Source organism: Haemaphysalis longicornis, unplaced genomic scaffold (assembly GCF_048455015.1).
Source record: "Haemaphysalis longicornis isolate Haplotype H1 unplaced genomic scaffold, Haemaphysalis longicornis Haplotype H1 scaffold_8, whole genome shotgun sequence".
Lineage (NCBI taxonomy): Eukaryota > Metazoa > Arthropoda > Arachnida > Ixodida > Ixodidae > Haemaphysalis > Haemaphysalis longicornis.
The window spans coordinates 131,133,216-131,154,199 of NW_027526445.1; the positions used below are offsets into that span (position 1 = coordinate 131,133,216).

Genomic DNA, 20,984 nt, shown 5'->3' on the forward strand with positions numbered 1-20,984 from the left:
TAAAAAAAGAACGGTTCACCAACTGTCGCGACAATAAATTAGCTAACTCTAACCCCCCATCCCGTACCTGTCGGAAGAGATTTGTATGGCTCGTTGGCTCTCAGGATGAGCTCCAGATGAATACCCCGGAAATCCTATGCAACTTTTGAACATCTGCCTTCGAACAGTGGAGTACTAAGCTTGTAACATGTATCACAGTTTGCTAACCATGAAAATGTTGCATACTGTCCACAAGCAAAGATGGATAAATTGGTGCCCTTCCACCTTTGTTTTCTCTCGTGACTCCACTGGTTGTCTTCGCCAGTAAGGATCACTGGCGGAATAATACTCAAGGAGCCCGCCGAAGTACTTAACCGGCGTCGTTACCCACTTGATATTCTGAAATACCGCCCGTGCTGTGTTCCACTCTCCGTTCCCGATACCCAGGCACTTATCTCAGTGTACGGCACACCCGCTCAGTACGTAAAAACGGTTCACCACAGCCGACATCGGCCGTTGTCGCAGTGAGTACGAAGCTAACCATCCCGCGTTCACTCCTACCGGCAGCCGGAAACAGAAATTTTAGGCTACTGGGGCTGAATTTCAAGGCTCGTTTAGCAGTTGCTGAAAGCAATAGAGGCAGTGTGGGAAGCGGACTAGTAGATCGCGGTAAAGGAAGTGGTGGGCCTGTAGCCACATGAGAATGGACTCTTGTGCCAGAAATGGAGGAAATGGGGAGATTTTCGCCCTCTTCCCTGACTTTTTCTTTGCAGCCTTCTTTGGGGAGGACAACGGTTGTTCCCACAACAGAGCCCGCGGAGTTCATGGAGCGGGACAAACACCCCACGGATGAGTCGGCGGACGGCTGCCAATACGAGTGCGCTACAGACGAACCGTCTGCTGCCAGCAAGAAAGTTGGCTTGTCGGAGGATTGCCAAAACAACGCCGCTGCAATGAACCCGTCCACAGTGGACGAAAAGGAACAACAGAAAGTGAGGCACTGTACACGTCACAAATGCATTGATCCCGGCAATGACAGGAATCAAACCCGGTCATGTCGAACCAGTCGGGGCGATATAGTTGAACAATTCGATACACCTAAATTCACGAGCAACGAGATTTTGTGAGGCGTTCTTTGTGCAATGGCTTGTTATCTACGATGGAGAAGAAAAACAATTGCATGCAGCCCTACGCAAAGAGTACTGTTACTTTGCGATTAGGGAGCGCAAGAGAAATGCCTGTTGTTTCAGCAAAAGACAGTAACTTGAAGCCATAAAGGAGAGGCTTTCGCTCATATCTTTCAAAAACATCGTGTGGCGTGCACGTTGCTCTCACGGGGTACCGAATCAACATGACTTCGGCGACTGCCGAAACAGAGCCCTGTATGCTGGTCTGGCAGCCGAAGCTGTGCATATTGTGGATGCGTCGCGCTTTGTGATGAAAGCAAATGGTTGCTAGCTTGCATAGCATGCTGAGTTTTGCTGTGTCGTCTTCTATCGCAGGGGTCGTCTTCTACAAGCCGGCCCTCAGACAAGCAAATTTTGAAAATCGGGGAAGCACAGTTATTGCAGCAGCTATCGACACCTGGCTCTTCGCGGATGACGCCAACAGTGTCTCGGGAAGCGAGCGGCGGCGCGCAAACAACACAGGCCACTTCAAAGCGGGACATGACGGCAGAAGAAAGTCCAGGCTCGCCCACGTGCGTACAAAGTGCTCTCGAAATAATACGTAGCCAGCACTAGCAGAAGTTCTAACTCGGCGGGCAGACGAATCAAGGCAAAGGCAAATTGTGTTCGTGATTTCGTGGGAAGCATTTGACGATAAAAGGTGTGTTTGCTTTTTCTGGAAGGGACGATAAAGTCACTAACAATGAGCACTTTCTTTTTTTTCTTCACTGGTGTATCACATGCAGCTAATACAGGCGGCTGAGGTTAGGGAAGTAAACGGAAGCCCTTACCGATTTACACAGCTGCCTTTGGCACTTTATATTAGTCCAGCTGTTTCATGGGCTCTGCTGAAGCACCTGTGCTTGTGCACCTAATTATTGTTCACAATATATTCGCCTGAAAATTACTCGGGTGATTTTTGGCATGTCTAGGATCGAACCACCGTGTAAAGCAAATCGACGGCTCATAGAGCATCGAAGCCGCTTGTTCGCAACCGCGCATGCACTATTATATATTTTTTGTTGCAGAAGCACCTCTGCTATGAATACTGCCTGTAGAAACTTCAACGGCAAACGTTTTTTTGCGAACAAGCCAAACACCTGTACCCTCATTTATCTCAGGCGAAAATTGTTCTAAACAACTTTTTTTTAATAACGAAGTTAGGAGGCTTAAATTTGAACAGCGTATAAAGAGTCGCCTCCTCTCCTCATATATTCAATGAGATTTCGAATTTGCAATTCTCGAATCTCATATATGCAATGAGATTCCGGATAAAATTTTACACAGCGTGATGTGCAGAAAAATAACTTGTTTGTGCAGACTATTTTTATAGTAAAAATTATTACCTAAAGTTTTAAAATAGCCTAGGTGGTTACTTATGAACTGCAGAGTACATATGTCTACCTGAAAAAAATGTTTATGTCCGTTTCTTTCACCAGGAAAAGAATTGTCTGGTAGTGTGCCTTTTTTGCTTTATTTTTGTTTTATGGCCGTCAGAAATGCCCAGTGGTACAAATTGCATAACGTACAATATTTGTACACTCTACGTGTTATACTAAACATCTGTGCACAATTTAATTGCAATACGACAACTCTAAATGGGAAAACTATTGGGCACGAACTCAGAAAACGGGACAAAAACGGCAAACTGAGAAGAACTCAATTGAAACATTCTCTTTGGCAGAGTCAGAAATTCTTTCTCAAACAACATTAAACTTTTGGGGGGTATAGTGTGAAATGTCTAAATTGACGTCCTAAAGCTAGAACTCTCCTGCCGCATAACCTGGACAGCCTATCGTGTCGGATGCCAACCACGCGTGCAACGAGTACCGCTTTCACATTGATGGCCAAACTATCACGAGGCCTTCCACTGCAGAGTTCCGGGTCGCGGCCTCCGCGACCGATGGCGGGAGCCCGATGCGACGAGTGAATAGAAACTCCTGTAGGGCCCGTTTTTGCATTTGGGTTCCAGTACCGATGCGAGGCCGTTGAGCTTGTTCGCGCCCTCAACTACGACGAGTTCGCACTTCCCGCATGTCGCGCACACGGCGCGGCACACAATTTCAGTCAGAGCATCGACTTCGCGCTTCCACCTCTTCCACTGCCGGCTGTCTCTCCGCCTTGGAAGGCTGCCAGCTTGTTATCCGATGCGCTTACAAAGCCGATAGCGTCGCTGATAATATCAGCCCCGCCTGGTAGAGGCTGCTGTTCCTGCGTGGCCGTTGTCGTCGCAATCATGCGCCGCTTGCGCTTTCCCTTGCACGGGTGGGACTAGCGGCGACGAAAGCCTCTCTTCTTCTCATCGTTCGCGATAAACTTGCGACAAGGAAATCGAAACGATAGCTCTAGACTTATGCTATGTGCGAAGCTAGCGAACGAGACGATGCACACGGTTCACAAGTGGCGGCAGCCAATGGTGATCCCGAATTCGTGTCACGTGATTTAAATACCCAGTAGGAGGTCTCAAAACAGGCAGGAGGAAACTTTTTTTAATTTTTTTACGCGGAGATACGAAGCTGACGAGCGCTTCGATTGAGAGAAGAATGCTTTTTATACCTCTTAAGTCACCAAAATGGCGGCCAGCCAAGCTGCTCAGCGGCAATAACTCTCAAAGATGGTCAAAATTCGGCGTGATAACGCGTTTTCGTGGGTCACCGCGAGTCATTCAGACACGTTTTATTAAGTTGTCTTTCGGATTTCGTTTTTATTTTTTCCCAGTGAAAGAAGGATAGTTGATGACGCAAGTGAAAACGAAAAATCGACATATTAAAAAAACTCGTGTTTCTTCGATCCCGGTGTCCCAATAGCTGCTAAACTTCTTTGCACAAGTGCCTACTGCTCAGTGTTTCAAAGTCAGATGTGAACGTTGATATACCAGACAACCATAGTTCTGCGGTAAAATCCAGAGATTTTAGAGTCATTATGGCCGCCAAATTTTTAAATCCTTGCGGTAAACCATGGCCTTGCTAAATGTGCGTACTACTGCGTCATCCGCTGTTTAGTTAGCTATTGTCTTGTCTTTTTTTATAACACGCCAACCGCCATTTCACCCTCCCTTTTAACCCTGCTGTTGACGTTTTGATCGTGTTTCGGGTAATTTAATCCTTGGCACAAAAAAGGTTATTTTGCTGTCTTGATGCTGCTGTGTGGAATACTTCGCGAGCATAACTTTCAAAGTGCTCGTGAAGGAAGAAAAAAACGGAAAGTTCTTGTTCACAACATGAACAGCTTTGTTTTGCTTAGCAAAAGGTATAGATGGCATTATCGCTTCTAGCCAAAGTACACTGAGTGAAAACTGATGATCAGGTCTTAGGCCATGAAGGTTTGTCATAATTTTTGTCCCGCATTAAAATTTTTTCACGAATCGCGTCACTGTCGGTGGCAAGTTGGAAACATTTTCCGGTACAATAGCGGCATGTTCTGATATTGCCAGATGTTTGTTGCGAAGAAGCTTCGAGGTTTTCTACAAGTCTCCTAAGGGACATAAACAGCAAAAAGTGGTTGCGAAATTACAGTACGGGGAACGCCACTGTGTCTCTCATGGCAAAAGTTCGTTCTTATCTCAGGAAAGGCTGAAACTTTAAAAACCACCACCAAATCACCACCACGTAGGTCTTTCTCTGCTACAATGCGTGATATCACAAATCGTGAGTGGTGAAGAGAAACTGGTGAAGCTTGTCCAAGGGTTGTTTTTTCTTTATGGGGAGGGGTAAGCAAATGTATGTGGGAACTCCTGCTGACGATACATTCTTAAAAGACCAAAACGTGCTTCTAAGCAACGTTAAAGGAGTTTTCTAACTGCAGCTGGTCGTAAGCTGTATTTTTAGTTTTGATTTTGGCCTGCTGTTTCGCCTTGTTGTACAGGTGCAGTTGAAAGTTTCAAGTGGGTGACCACGAGACCTACAGTTATTAGACCTTTCGCCCTGTTCATACCTGCCTGCCTGCCTGCCTGTAATAGTTATAGTTATAGTTATTCACAGAATGTTTACAAGAGGTATTCAGAACATTTTATTGGGAAAAAGTAGGCGTAAGGGTTAATGGAGAATACCTCAGTAACCTCAGATTTACTGATGGCGCCTTGCCAAGTAACTCGGGGGACGAATTGCAAAGCATGATTACCGCACTGGAAGAACAGAGTAGAACCGTGCGCATGAAAATTAATATGCTCTAAACCAAAGTAATGCTCATTATCCTCGGGAGAGCACAGCGGTTTGAGATAGGTGGCGAGGCAGTGGAAGTAGTAAGCGAATATATCTACTTAGGACAAGTAATGAGCCCGGTTCCCAACAATGAGGCGGAAATAATTAGAAAGAAAGGAATGGGGTGGAGCATTCTGCAGGCATTCTCAGATAATGAATGGAAGTTCACCATTGTATCTGAAGAAGAAAGTGTATGACAGCTGCATCTTACCGGTAATTACCTACGGGGAAAAAACTTGGAGGCTCACTAAAAGGGTTTAAATTAAATTGAAGACGACTCAGCGAGCAATCGAACGGAAGATGATCGGTGTAACGTTAAGGGACAAGAAGACAGCAGAGTGGGTGAACGAAGCAACGCGTGTTAAGGACATATTAGTGGAAATTAATAGAAATAGTATATATACACATATGTATATTTGTCTGTATATAATAGCCATAGGTCCTAACTATCACGACAACCAATATCATACGCTCGACTTGGCGACGATAGTCGAGAATCTGAACAGAATCGAGAAGGAAGACGCGCTGCGGACTAATAACAATGCTGATTCAGTATTCCTTGCTTTATTGGGAATTCTGCAATTATGAGTGTTCTGCTCACCCCGTAGGTTTCATACTAGCCGGGGCGGGGATCAGACATCAAAGATGCAGTCCTTATTGCCAGTGCTATTCGGCTACTTGACTGTGCTTTATAGCGCCGAATGAAGTGAATGTCATTTTTGTGTGATACAGGAATTAAGAAATCAAAGTCGAGATAAAATCCGCCGTGATCGGAAGAAGGAATCGAACCCACGACCTCCGCATAACGCGTGCGGTGCGCTACCAACCGCGCTATCTCTGCGGCGGATTTCCTCCTGACTTCAGCTTATATTTAGGGAGGTTCAGAGACCACGTTTCACGTGGCGAGCCGCTGGGATACCGCAAGACGCTCCGCGTCTCCCGCGGTTGTCGAGGGGCGGCGCTAGTTGACGGCCTCTGAACCTCCATTTTTTCGTTACTTTCTTTCTGTCTCTCCAAAATCTTTATCTGTTTCAATGACCTACCACATTCTCCCCTTTGCTTTCCAAGAATTTCTTGACTGCCAACCCTTATTTCTGTCTTAATTCAACGAGCCCCTCATTTCCCTTTCTGATTCACTACATGCATAGCGAGGGCCTCTGTTCTGGCAGTCTTGGTGCCATAGGGAGCTTAAGAGGGTTCAAGGCTGGTCGACCACTCTCGACATGTCGTAGACACTCGAGTCACTGCCCGGGGGTTAAAAAGAAGGTCCCCTTCACCCCGAGTAGTCCGAGTGGCGCTGGCTACCACCCCCAAGCGCAGGAAACAAAAAATACCTCAACATAAATACCCCAGAAAGTGAAGGGGAAAATAGCCACGCCGGTAACGTAGTGGTCATCGCACCAGACGCGTATTCTGGAGGTCGTGGGTTCGGATTCCACCAGGCGGGCATTTTTTCCCCACTTTCTTTCGGTCTTCCCAAATTGCTTTATCTGTTTCAATGACCTACCACATTCTCCCATTTGCTTTCCATGGTTTTCTTGACTGCGACCCTTATTTCTGTCTTAATTCAACGAGCTCGTCATTTGCTATTCTGATTCCATATATATATATATATATATATATATATATATATATATATATATATTGTAAGAGGCCTTCAAGGTGAAGTCGCTCGCTGATAGAGCAGGGAAGACAGACGTCATTTATTTGGCCAACGCGCAGCCAAGCAGAACTAGCCTCAGGAATGATAATAATCATGTACAGGTGAAGAAGATGAAGCGTTACTGAAAAGGATGACACCTGATGATGATTACACATAAGATTAAAATAAGTGAAATATTGTTCGGCGGCGAACTACAGTGCTTACAATATATATCTGTGTGTGTTTGTGTGGAGAGGAAGAGAGAGTTAACTGGCTACAAAATTCAGAAACTAGGGGAACAGCCGGCCAATGATCGTGCCATCTATGTCGCCACGCTGAGTAATTGCATTGATATTTTCCACACTTGCTCCAAGGTGTCAGCACCACCCTTGCTTTGTAATCTCTGTAGGCAGACCCTCTGCAAATTTTTGACATGTTATATTATTTTTTATTGTGAAAAACGGAAGGGGAACAAAGGTGAGAAATACCAGCTTTAGCTATTTAAAAAAAGGAACCACGTATTGCCGAACTAAAGCTGAAAAAACTGTGAAAGGTGAGATTTCCAGTTCAAACAAGGTCATTAAGCACTTGGCAACCCTATAAGTACGTTCACTAAACATAGCTTAAGAGGTGTCTGTTAGGTTTGCCTGATGATTATTTTGTATTTCGAGCGTGAACGAAAAGGCAGTACCAAATATGTAGCACTGCAATTTCTTCAATATTGAAATACCATGTTGTGAGGCTCCAAGCGAAACTGTTACACATGTTTTATTACAGTAAGCGGTCGAGAATAGAGGACTCCACTGCCAGTGCCAACATCAGTGAGTTCTATTTTTCTTTTTTTTTTTTCGTTTGTGAGCATGTTCGTCCCACTTGTGCGAAATCCACAGTAGTAAAACAGCTGTGATATTCAATACTTTTTAAAGTAGCACGATACCTTAGCCGCAAACACTTCACTGGGGAATTTCAGTCCACACGTTTCGAGTAGATCCCGTTAGGTCAAAGCTGTGACGTCTATGAAAGTGTTCGGGATGCCTGAGGCTCGTGGCTGGGACGTCTTTTGATCGCCTATTAACACAAAGGTGTGTTAACATAACGATGTGTTTACGTGGTACGGAAAGATAATACTTGAAGCTGCACTTGTCATACACTGTTCTGCGATTCCCAATTAAACAGGTTCACACAACAGGTTTTCCTGAGAAGCAGTAGTGGAAAAAGCATCTACAAGTACAATTTTTCTTGTTGAAGTGTGTAGTAAGCTTGCAAATTTTGATATCTGAGCAACTCTAGTAAAGAGCAGGACTTCATGTGCTAAAATTTAATTGCGGCAAGCAAATTTGGGGTGCGTCTCCTTCGCAGAGATGTAGGCGAAACTGAGCAACGGAAGAAGTTTACACCCGAAGTGGCCGCAATGCATTTACGCTAGATGGAAGAAGCTGTGATGTTTGATTAACGCTTAAATCGGAAGTTATGTACAGTTTTCAGGGGGCAGCTTTCACTGATTGATCATAATAGACAACGAAGATCAAGCTGCATTAATTTCTTAAAGGCTAATATGACATCGCAGCCAGAAGCAATGCCATCGATGATATTGCGGCAGAAATGACATCACGTTCACTTATAGAAATGTCCCTCAATTGCGTAAATGTACCAAGTGTGATGCAGTTGACAAGCAGCGGTGTATAGGGAACTGTATCGCATATTCGTGGTTTAAAGGAGCCATGAAGAGAAAACAAAAGTTTGTTTTATTCGAAAGATTAGGTGTTTCATAGTACCCCAAGCGCTTTCCCGGGAGCAAATGATGCTTTATTCACTGAGAAATAAGGCAATTTAAGCCAAAATTTTAAATCTCCCGCTAAAATTGCACATTTGGTGACGTGAGCAATGGTGTCACACGGGCCGGTCCATGAAACAGATACTTAGTATGTCGACTCCATATAGCACCCACACGCGGGAGTCGACCGAGACGGCGGCCATTTTAAAAATGCTAGTAAAACCTAGTGCACCCGCAGCCCTAGTCATGGAATCGCCTGATCCGGAGAACAAAACTCTCGCCGAGGAGCTCGGGCTTGCATTTAACAACCTCACACCACTTGAACGCTCAACGCTTCTAAGTGCACGAGCGGCAAGAGTTGTGGGATACGCGGTGGACGGGAAAGCGACCATTCCGCGATAGCCACAACAGACGAACGCCCTGCCGTCGGCACCGCTGCCTCGTCAGCGCCGTCGCCACGGACGAATACAGACTGGTACGTATGTGCCGTATTTTCAACTTCAGTAGCAGTATCGCTTATGCCAGTTGGCCGGTGTCGTGTATGGAAAGCCGTTCGCGCGAGCTCTCTGCTTCGACCAGAAAGATACGAGCGTCAATGCGCGGTGTTTACGGCATTTTTCCTCCAAGGTCAGAGCGCCTCGAACCCGAAAATTCGTCTGCGCGACGGCGAGATGTCGAGCTCGGCCAGGCGGTTGTTTCGTACGCATTGGCGCACACGCTTGCGTGTTCGTTCGGAACTTCAACCGTTTACTCCACCGTTCTTTGTCATAAAAAGAATGTGCAGTATGTTTCACGGGCATTTAGCTCGCTATGCAAACTGTAAGCCCTGCCTAACATGCGTTTGCTTTTGCCGGCCTCCGCCAATCGCAGAGCTTAGCCCATGTGACGGCATAGGTTCTGTTGCGGGAAATGAGCTGGTGGGTCGCATGACCATTCCCGTTTTTCCTAATTATGTAGCTTATTTGAGCGAAGTTTGCGTTATAAGTGGTGTCGTTATGGTTCTAACGAGGCAATCTTTCGAATGAACCAAACTTGTGTTTTCTCTTCATGGCTCCTTTAAAGACGGTCCAGTTCGAAGGAAGCATTCATGTGTAATTTTGGTTCTCGTCCCGTTAAGTGACACGGTCATGCCCGACAGCTAGTAAACGACAAGCATACCCGGTGCTGCATCATAGCTACTGGTTGGACTAGTGTGTCAAAGCCCAAGCAAACAGCACAGGGGGCGGAATTTCAGTGGATATAGTGCGACGCGCAGCATATTTGCAGGTTCCTTACAGGAAAATAACATCACAGTGGGGTTTAAAGGGGCCATGAAGGCGAAACGCAACTCCGTTCAGTTTAAAATAACCAGCATTTCGTAGCTCACTCAGGTCCATTCTGGTCACGAAAGACATTTATTTACCCGAAACAATGCAAAGAATGACAAAACTTTTTTAAATTTCGTGCTATTACAGTGATGAATGCCGGCAGGGGTAACATATTGGGAGCCCGACCTAAAACATTTTGTTCGCGGCGTTAACTGCAGGTTAACGTTCAGATGATATCATAAATCAGACCTACAGCCCCACTACAATTTCCCATTCGTGTTTCTTGGCGTTGGCCTTGGTCGGCGCCTTCCAATTCCACAAATAAAATTCTGTGACCTCATAGATAGATAAGGCTGGCAAGTGGCCGGTGAGTGGGCACTGGTTCACCTGTTTTACCCAATATCTCTATAATTTGTTTGAATTTTGCGACAAAATTAGTATCATTCCTACGGGGACAAAGCATTCTTTTTAATGAAACAAATGTATTTTTTGACTTCATGGCCCCTTTTAAGAGACGAATGCGGTGCTGGTGTTTAAACTCAAGCGCAACATTTGCTTTATCATTTTGACAGGCCAGCAGAACAAGCTACGAGTTTTTCGTGCTCATCGGTCAGCTATTGTCGCCGTTAAGGTAAGTTGGAGATCTGGACGATAACATCTTACTCAAGCGCTGAGTTTATTTCTTGTGGGAACGACGTAGGGGGTAGGAGAACACTTTGCGTTTTTGTTTAAACTGCCTCGAAGTTATATTCTCGAAGTTATGCTCGAGGTTATACTCTCCAGAAAGGCAGGCGGGAAGCGCGAAAGGGTGCTACATGGTTCAGGGAGATTAGCCATGTCTAACGTGTTCCAAGCGATGGTCTTTACTTGGGTGAAAGTTGTGCAGTGTCGCTTGTGAATTATTTATGGTTACTTTAGAGGAGTAATGACACCAAAATTTTATGTTCCGTTTTTATTGCTTTCATTGATGCTTAATAGCTTGGCGATCACAAAAGAGCACTTTAAAGGAGCACTGACGCAAAGTTTTGAAGGCCAGATAACTTCGGAGACAAATTGGTGTGAACACACATACATCATCTGAAAAATATCAGCAGCAAATACAGCTTAAAACATATGAGGCATGTTTTTTTTTTCCGAAGTGAGCCAGATCCAGAAAACGGAACTAATTCGGATAAAACTGCAGTGACAAGAAAAACTCGGCAACTTTTCCCTAAGAAAGGGGTGGCAAGAAAATAGTTGAAATGACGCCATGAAAACTCGTACGCAGATCGTAGCTCGTATCGAAAATGGGCCAGATCCTGTGGATTCACGGATCAAAATGCGCCAAACCTATTTGCCCAATGGGCGTTTGGTTTTTGCTTGGCTATTCGGACCATTTCGTGGGTGTTTCCGGAAACTTATTTTTTGCTATTTGGAGCTGGCTTACTACGAATTCAGATGGCAATTAAGAGATCAGCGAAAGTTCTGTCCCCAGATGTCAACGATGAAGTGAACGCGAGAAGTAAAAGAGATGAAACATAGAGATGTTAAACAGTGATTTCATTTCGTCTCACCCTACCATATGAAATGCTCTGGTTTTGTTTATTCTTTACTGCCATATTTATCATTTTAGTAAAACTAAAGAGTAACGAGCCGGCGCTTACAAGCCCTGGCAAATCCCCTCCCCCGTCTTTGCCCCTCTGAGAGTACGAACTAATTCATTAAGGTGAATAAGAAGATATCAGCAGCCTTCTTGTGAACCATTTTCGAAATTCATGACAAAACAAAGAAAAGCTTGCTTACTTCGCAACTGCCTTCAGGCGTACCTAAGAAAATTATCCTAGAGAATAATTCGAAAAGAGCTGCTAATGGGGCCAAGAGGACTCACATGCATGCCATGTATAGTTTTACTGTTCTTGAAGCCCTGTTGCATATTTGTACTGCGTTTTCCACCAAAACTCAAACACACCATTATTGAAGTCAATTGAAATTTTTCTTTTCAACGTTTATTTAAATCTACAAAAAACACCCGGGGGTCTCTTGCTAGTGCATCAGACCCCCTTAGGGGTAGCGATAAGTTTAGGTTCACGACGGGTATGGGTGGGAAATAGCAAGGGAAAATAGTGGGTTGGGCAATGAAATGCAGGTGAGTGTCTCACACTGCCTTCGATAAATTAGGTTGGTAGGAGGGACGCACGAGCTCATTTAAGGAATTTGGTGGTAAGTTAGCGGGGAGGGTGTGCAGGAGAATCTATATTTCAGTTTGAAATTGAGGGCATGTTCAAATAATGTGTTCAGTGGTGTCCGGAATTTCACAGGGGATACACACGCCTTGATTAGAATTTAAATAAAGTTTTCATGCGAATACTGCATCAACTCGAGTATAGTAGACTCTCGATAAACGGAACTTCAAGGGACCGAAAAAAATTCCGTTTAACAGGAGTTCTGTTTACTGAGACAGATGTGTGAAAGTGCAAATGTATGTGCATACACCCTCTTAATACCATTCCATGGAACGCTAAGCACTAGAAAGTGAATGTAGCTCATAGTTTTTCACAAAGCAAGAAAACTACAAGAGGTTTAGGCACAGCATTCACAAAGTTGATTTGGCAACAATGAGTCGCTGTGCACTACAAAATGCATCAGTTATTTTTGTTTGAGTCTTCGCAACTGCATCTTCACGGATGCTAGAGGTCTCAACTTCGCGAGTGCTTACGAGCCACTGAATTTAAAAGACGGCAACGCGGTAATGAAGCGCGAATAGAACGATGACATGAACGAGGCGGCAGGAGCTGAGACCTGTAACATCGGGCGTCTTGAATTGAGACCGAACGACTGGAACGGAAACTGCGATGTTGCATTCGTTGCGCTAACACGGCTGACCACGAACAAGACGAGGCTTACGAGGCCAACAAGGCTTACGAGGCCAACATGGAGGAAGAAAAAAAACAAAAGGGCCGGAACAGTAAAAATCTGATTCTCATGCCAATGGGTTTCACAAGAGCGCCATTTCTGGTTCCGTTTACACGGTGACGCTAAAATTTTACTTCCGGTTACCGAGAGTTTTTTTACGCTATCTGAATACAAAACCAACCAACTTACAGGATCCTGTTCCGTTTAAGCGGCAATTCCGCTTAAGCGATTTCCGTTTATCGAGATTATATTGTATTTCAATTCAATTTGAGCCAAATCCAAATTTATCACCCCAATATTGCTGAAATTCATGGCATAATTTTTAATTACTTGTGGCCATAAACTTCCCCTAGCTGATATGTAAAATATATCATATAATAGCTTTAACGGCGTTGCATTTACGTCCGGTAACAGACTTCCGCTTGGTTCTCAAATTCTCGTAAGGTGGATCTGGCTCATCTCGAAAAAAACGGCTCATATTTAAAATCAATCTTAAAGTGTCCGAAACGCAACAGAGCAGCCAGCGGAGGAACTCGCGCAATAGACATTCGCTTGATGTGGAGTAAATAAAGAACATCCAAACACACCGTGTCTAATGCTCGGGCCAGAATGCTCAGTGATAACGTAACTGCTTCGCGGGATCGGGACTGACAGCAGGCTAGCAATGAAATTAAGCTACTAAGCATAAACGCCCGAAGTGTCGTGAACAAGCTTGAAGAATTGGAATGCGTATCGTTACAGCATGATCCTGATTTAATTACCATAACTGAGACATGGTCAAACGAAGAAATTACAAATGACGAAGTATTTCCCAGTTCATACAGCGTAATCCGTAAAGATCGGGAAACGAGAGGGGGTGGTGTAGCATTATTGATTAAAGGTTCCATCAAGTATGAGCAGTTACCCCTTTTAGATTTCACTTACCCCTTTCAGTTACCCCTTTTAGGAGTTAAAAACTGCTAAAAAACATTTTTTGACAACATTGGCTGATTATTGGAAAAATTCACCTCAGAAGTTTTGGAGATACTTGGTTGGGTGAAATCCGGCTACAACCAGTGTACTTTAAAATGGAAATATTTGCAGTGATCCTGTTTCAGGTTCTGAAGCTTTTAACAATTTCTTTAACAGTACATATACTCGCCAAACAGACATGGCCTCGATAAATCAAGAACATGGCAGACATTACGAAGATGACATTGTTATCTCTAAGGAAGGTATAATTGACTTGCTTTTAAAATTAGATAACAAGAAGTCTTCAGGGCTTGATAAAATACCGAACGAGTTTTTAAAGCGCTATTGCGAATGGGTTGTATTATTCTTAGTCGAAATTTTTGCCTCCTCATTGGAAACTGGTGCTTACCGAGTGATTGGCTGCTATCAAGGATTGTGCCCGTGCCCAAAGTTGGAGACAAGGCGATGGTTGAAAACTATCGCCCCATTTCCATTACATATACAGTGTGTAAAGATTTAGAGCACATATTTGGTAAACATCCTGTTGCGTACTTTGAAAATAACAAACATGGTTTTCGCCGACGCCTTTCAACTGTGACACAGTTATTTGAAACAGTTCATTACTTTGCTGCAGCTTTGAATTCTATTTCATTAGATTTATCAAAAGCTTTCTACAGGGTATGTCTTGCGAAACTTTTAAATAAATTGCATTTTTACGGTGTGAATTTACAAATAATTAGGTGGATTCAAGCTTTCCTGACAAATCGCCAACATTTTGTGAAAATATCCGGAGAACATTAATCTTTTTGTCCATCTCTTCTGGTGTGCCGCAAGGGTCGGTTTTCGGCCCAATTTTGTTTCTGCTTTACATTAATGACATTGCAAGTGGTGTACATCCCAACATTGAAGTGCGATGGTTTGCTGACGACTGTCTTTTGTTTACACGTGTGAAGACTGTCTCTGCCCAAACTTGTTTAACGATGCTTTAAACTTTATTTACAATTGGTGTGCACAATGGGATATGGAAATCAACCCTAAGAAGTCTGCCTGCATGACAGTCTCAAACAAGAAAACGCCTTTGATGTTTGACTATGCAGTGAACACGAACCAAATCAAAAGATCCACCCAAATTAAATATCTTGGTATGACAATTAGAGATACACTAAATTGGAATGGACATATCGACAATATCTGCGTATCAGCTCAGCGCAAATTTGGACTACTGAGACAAAATTAAGAGGTGCTCCTCCTGAGGTTAAACTTCAGGCGTACAAAAATATTTTTCGACCTACCTTAGAATACGCTAGTGTAATCTGGGACCCGCACCACCAATATCAAATAAACTGGAGCGTGTTCAGAGGCTAGCAGCGCGATTTATTTTTTTTTCATTTGTGAGAGGAGGCAATCAATTACATCCCTGCTCACTGAGGTTAAACTCCGTCAACTTTCAGTTCGCCGAAAAATCGCACGACTAAACTTTTTGCATCAGCTTTACAACAAAAAGCTCAATTTAAACCCTAATCTCTATTTGCGTCCCCAGGAAGAGTCTTATCACGAACCAATCACCCACAAATGCCCTACACACGAAGAATTGACACATTTAAAAACACTTTTCTTGTCAGAACGATTGTCGACTGGAACTGTCTTGTCGCAGATTTCTTTGAAAATGTAGACACAGTTGAATCTTTTGTTGACAAATAAGAATTGTCATTGTATGATGTAGTTCCCACTCTGCAACAGCCCGACAGGGCTTGCAGTATTGGGAATAAATAAATATGTGTCGTCCGCTTCCGCTATGCCAGCGTTACTTGCCTCCTCGCCGCTCCGATCGGAGGTCGGTGCTTTTGCTCTCGAGTTCTACAACGATTCCACGCACTCTATTTTTATTGCTTTTTTATTACAATGGACGCGAAAACGCGCCGTGGACACGAAAAGTGCACTGAGCGAGCCGCACGGTCGCTGCGCAAACGGCGGCCACGGCCACGAAATGGCGCAGGCCGGCGCAGGTAGCTCGAGCGATAGCTTGTTACCGCTGCACGAAATGGGACTCATTCCCATACACGGCAGCACATATGAGAAAGGAAGGCGATGGCGAATTGCATTAAAAATCGTCATCTGCACCGCTTACGAGAGCGGCAATCTAATATCCGCCGCATTGTCAAGCCTAAGACATATGTAGGCAGACCTGTAGGCAGACCGGCCGGCTGCTCCTAGCGCGCATCTCCCCACCCACTGTCTCGAGCGTCGCGCGTCGTTCTCTAGCCGCGGCGGTAATTTGCACTCGCAGCGCCTGCATCACGTCAATGGTAGCTTTTTAATTAAGCGGCTGACGAGATCACAACTTAGAGGCATTAGCAGAAACTGCCGCCGACGCGCAAACGGCAGTGCTACGGCAGCTCTGCTCTATGATATCAGTCAGGCAGTCACATGGGCAGCTTTGTTTATGCAAAATCCAGCCTTACACCGAATCTGCTGAAACCGAAACTACGACTGGCCGCATTAAAAACGTCTTTAATTAAACAACCATCGCGTGCTGAAGCAAACGAGGTTTCTACACGTGATAAATAGGCCATTAGCTACTTATTGCAAAAAAAACACGATGCAGAATTTTTGTGTCCGGGCCCCTTTAATTGCTTGAGCGCCCGATAATTAATTACACTCAGTGGCCTGAAAATCGTCCGCTTTAGTTGCCCGTGCTTCCAGCCCGGCGGGCGCGTGAACAGAACCACGGTATGACTTCACCTATTTGTGCAGACATCAAAACACTGTAGAGGCTGGCGTAGGCGTTGTTTCGACCGTCCCGCCGCCGGAGCTGAGCGACTGAGCTGCCTGAAGGCGTTTAGGCCTAATATTGCAAAGGAAATTTGAAGACCACTTTCACCAAAAGTCCTGAAGGCGACTTCTATTGCGATTCCGGGCTATATTATATGATCCTTTTTCGTGCGTAAAACTTTATATTTGGCAAGAGTGCCCTTCCGGGCGACGGTTATGCCTGTAGTTCTGGCTACGCGCATCAGTTTGTGAACGCAGCAGTGCCCAGGTGCCGCTCCCCAGACCATGTGTATGAAGCGACGTCACGAGTTTCTGATGAGCGTTGAAGTCACATGGCTACGTCACTTCTTTCCGACTCACGGAGTCATGTCACACTGATGTCCATTTTCTGCGCGTCACTCAGCATGCTGTTCGGTCAGCGCAATAAATGAGAAAAAAATTGAAGCATATATATGTTTCACGTGCCGCAGGCCGCCCACAGTTCAGGCAGGGTATTCTGTTGAGTAAAGGAAGTGAACTGTGTAACAATATTCCCACGGAAAATTGGTGTTAGTACCCGGTTAACTTGCAGCCTGATGGACTCGGCCGTGGTATTTTATTTCTCAATGTTAGCTCCCCTTGGTTTGCGTGTACTGCTGTGCTTGTGCAGCAGGCCAACGTTTCTGTGTTGAGGTGGAGTAGGGTTCGGATGATAGCCATATCTGACTATGCAAATAGCTGCTGTTGCATGATCCCGTATCCATTATAAGAACTGTATTCGGTTTGCAAATGATGCTGTCGTGTGCAGCTTATTGTATGCATTTCGCAAATGAATCCTAGACTGCTAGATCTGCTCAAACTCTATCGAAATCGGGAGTTCGTGGTTAAAAAGGGCCTTGGCTTGGTAAAGCATTTGTGAAGTTTCACTCAATAAACTACAAAGATGGCGAGTAGTTTCATAAACCCTCACTGTAAATCAATAGCGATTTAAGCTGACCATGAAAGTAGTGGAACTTCTGTGCGGTTGCTCTTCAATTCTGTTCAGCCTTTTACACAGTAATGTCTGTTTATAGAATTGTTACGGGAGAATTGACCAACATTATTGTTTATTTTTTCAGTTCTGCTCGCCCAAAACTGTCGCGTTCGTGGCGGTGGGCTTCCCTTGAGTGTGTCGTCTAAGTGCAGCACAATAGCATAAAAGTGCACGTGTTATGGTGGTGTACGAACCCTTGGACGCCGACATTTTTTCGGTGCTCTCTCACCCATGACTTTTTTTTTTGCAGCTCGATGGTGACTTCGTCTATTCCAGTTCCAGTCTGGGTGTCAAACGTCACTCCCTCAAGGTAAAGAGTGCCTCTGCGCAAACTCGTGGACACAGTTCTAACATTATTTTCCTGCCATGCTGCATTGCACTAGGTTTGTACCTAAATTGGGTGTGCGTTGAGTTGCGCCGAAAAATAATTGCACACGCTTGCTCTAGAGCTAGCATAAAAGGCTTTATATCTGTCAATCTATAATAGATAGCTTAGAAAAAAACATACTAAAATCGGCCGCTAAGATGACTCTAATATTACCTGGAGTTATTTTACCTGTTCCCACTATTTCACAGTGAGGTTGTAAATGCTATAGAATTCCTGTCTGCTGTCAATACACGGCAGCCTACTGAGGGAGTATGGTTACAAAAAACTGCTATCTCTTGTTCTATTGAAACTATCCCGAAATAAATTATAAGAGAATTAATTTAAAATAATTCCCAAGAAATTTATACGCGTCTTTATTTAATTAATGTATAAAGTTTCCACACATAACTCAATGTATTTCATGATTGACAATCCAGCGCGCGAAAACACGGCACAAAAAAGAACGAGAGTTAGACAGGACAGGTCTAACTCTCGTTCTTTTTTGTGCCGTGTTTTCGCGCGCTGGATTGTCAATCATGAACATTCACCAACTCGCCCAAATCACAGTCCTCTTGAACTATATCAATGCATTTATCTGCCAATACAGCTTCGCTGGTCTTCCACATACAGAGTAATGAAAGGGCTCTAAATTTCGTTTTGTTTTAAGATATGCAGTGTAACCCACTTATAACAATATTTAAGGTGAACAATAAAGTCGTTGTTATAACCAGTAATTGTTATAACAGGGTTGGGCAGAAAAAGTTACTTTTGCAAGCGATTAGTGGTATTCACCCAATATTTACAACACCGTAATGTAACCGCACGGCCAAGCGCCCACGATTATCCATGGGTGGGCCCACCGACTCCACAGGGCCCTCACGAAAGAACACTCGTCTTTCTCTTAGGAGGAAGTCTCCGCATCAAATCCTTGACTGTGTCTTTTTTTAATGATCGGCACATTGCATGGTACTAAGATGGCATTGCTTTCTTCAAAAACTGTATTTTCCGCAGGCTCATACCGTCGGGCTCAATTGTTATAACCAATATTAAGGAAAATAACCATTGTAATAAGCAGTTTATTTTACCATACAAATTATAGCGAAGTTTATGGTGCCGCAACTGTTGATTGCTAAATCCAATATATTGTTATAACTGGTATTGTAATCAGTGAGTTGGACTGTAGCGATTATTTTTTGCTAGCTTTGAAATAACGGATCCCTAGAGGCAGGTCACTCATGAGGGGGTTGGGCCAACTACTGCAACAGGGTGGCCAGATCCTTCTCTGGTGAGGGAGTGCTGTTTGTGTCCCCAAGAGCCTTCCTAGCATGATTGAACCTTTGTACTGTAGCCTCCAAGGTATCCGGGATGTTGTTGACTCAAATAGGCTGATGATGATGATGATGATTAGAGGCAGAGGCCCGATCGATGCCCCCAATAGAACAGGATCAGAACACCGGCCGTTTGGTGCTCTGTTGCGCTGTACAGCGTTTGCTATTGATGCGAAAGGCACTCTGGCACGTCATTCTGGCTGAGACAACTTGAATGAATAAAGCTTTATTTAATAAACTACAGGTCAGCGTAGCTACGCTCAGTTCAGGAAACCTCTTGAGACAATTTGAGGCATAACTACCCGGTATTTTCAAAGGTGCACTTAACTTTTCATGTGACCCCAAGCCTGTAGTAGGAATGTGTGAATGAAAGAATCCCTTATTCATTCTTTTTCTGCAATCAGATTAGGGGAAAAGCAAAGTGGGTGCACTGTTGGTCCACTTTTGTTCTTTTGCAAACCTTTTCTAGTCGATCAGCGGGCTCCAAAAAAAAGGGTGACAAGTTCGGCTAGTTGGCTTGTAGTGACCACATCGAACAAGCAGCGCAAAAGGAACGGGACAAAAGGAAAATGAACGACGACACAGCGCTGAACTCTCAACCGGATTTTATTAGAAAAAACACACACATATATATACTCCACGCTGAAGAGCCACGTGGCTTCATATCTTGTCACCCCCGATTACATCACAAATAAAGCATTTTCAGACTGCACGTGCCAAATACCTCACAATGCGCACCGCGACCCGGCAGTAAGACAAATTCACACTATCGCCTTGCCAAAGGTGATTACAACGCTGACAAAATGCACGTGCCAAGGTCAACACTAATGTGCACCGCGACCACTATCAGTGGCTAACCCTTAGGCTCTTGGAGCACAAGCACACGTTGCAACGAGACAAGTATTCCCATTTGCTCAGCATTGTGCGAAGTGTGGGGGTGTCCGTGTTTTTCAAGACACTGAAATTATAGAAGCGTATCACATTAGAAAAAAAAGGAGACAAGTGCGTCAGCGTTCCTTCAGTGTCGTTAGCTGATAGTGAATTTGTGTTCTTGACTGGTCGCGGTGCGCATTAGTGTGGTCCTTGGCACGTGCGTTTCGTCAGCGTTGTAATCGCCATTGCCAAGGTGATAGTGGGAATTTTTCTTACCGTCTGGTCGCGGTGCGCATTGTGTGGTATTTGGCACGTGCAGTCTGACAATGCTTTATTGGAATGTAATCGGGGATGACAAAATATGAATCCACGTGGCTCTTCAGCGCGGAAGATATATGTGTGTATTTTTTCTAATAATATTCAGTTGAGAGCGCAGCGCTGTGTCGTCGTTCATTCTTCTTTTGTCCCGTCCTTTTTTTGCGCTGCCTGTTCGATATGGTTCAAAAAAAGCACACTACTAGCGGCACTGTGCCTCGGGCGACTGTGTTTTAAGCAATATTTTTTTAGCTCTTCGGAAGGCAAAATGTTGCGTGGCCATAAAAAAAACAGCGTTGCATCCGGTCGCATCCATGTCAAAGAGCTGCTAAAGTTGGATGCTCAAAGGAAAACGTTGTTTCCGTATAGTCTGCCTAAAAAGACTGCAATGTACAAAATATGACAGC

The 20,984-nt window shown here is 44.4% G+C and overlaps 1 protein-coding gene across 1 annotated transcript in view; it reads left to right on the forward strand.

Moving 5' to 3' along the window:
- The window catches only part of LOC144149213 (uncharacterized), a 59,070-nt gene that overhangs the window by 22,243 nt on the left and 15,843 nt on the right, over window positions 1-20,984 (forward strand). The window contains exons 5-9 of the mRNA XM_077680751.1: window positions 753-971; window positions 1,482-1,678; window positions 7,764-7,807; window positions 10,640-10,698; window positions 17,945-18,004. Of these exons, the coding sequence (XP_077536877.1) occupies window positions 753-971; window positions 1,482-1,678; window positions 7,764-7,807; window positions 10,640-10,698; window positions 17,945-18,004 (579 nt within the window). The remainder of the gene's footprint in view (window positions 1-752; window positions 972-1,481; window positions 1,679-7,763; window positions 7,808-10,639; window positions 10,699-17,944; window positions 18,005-20,984) is intronic.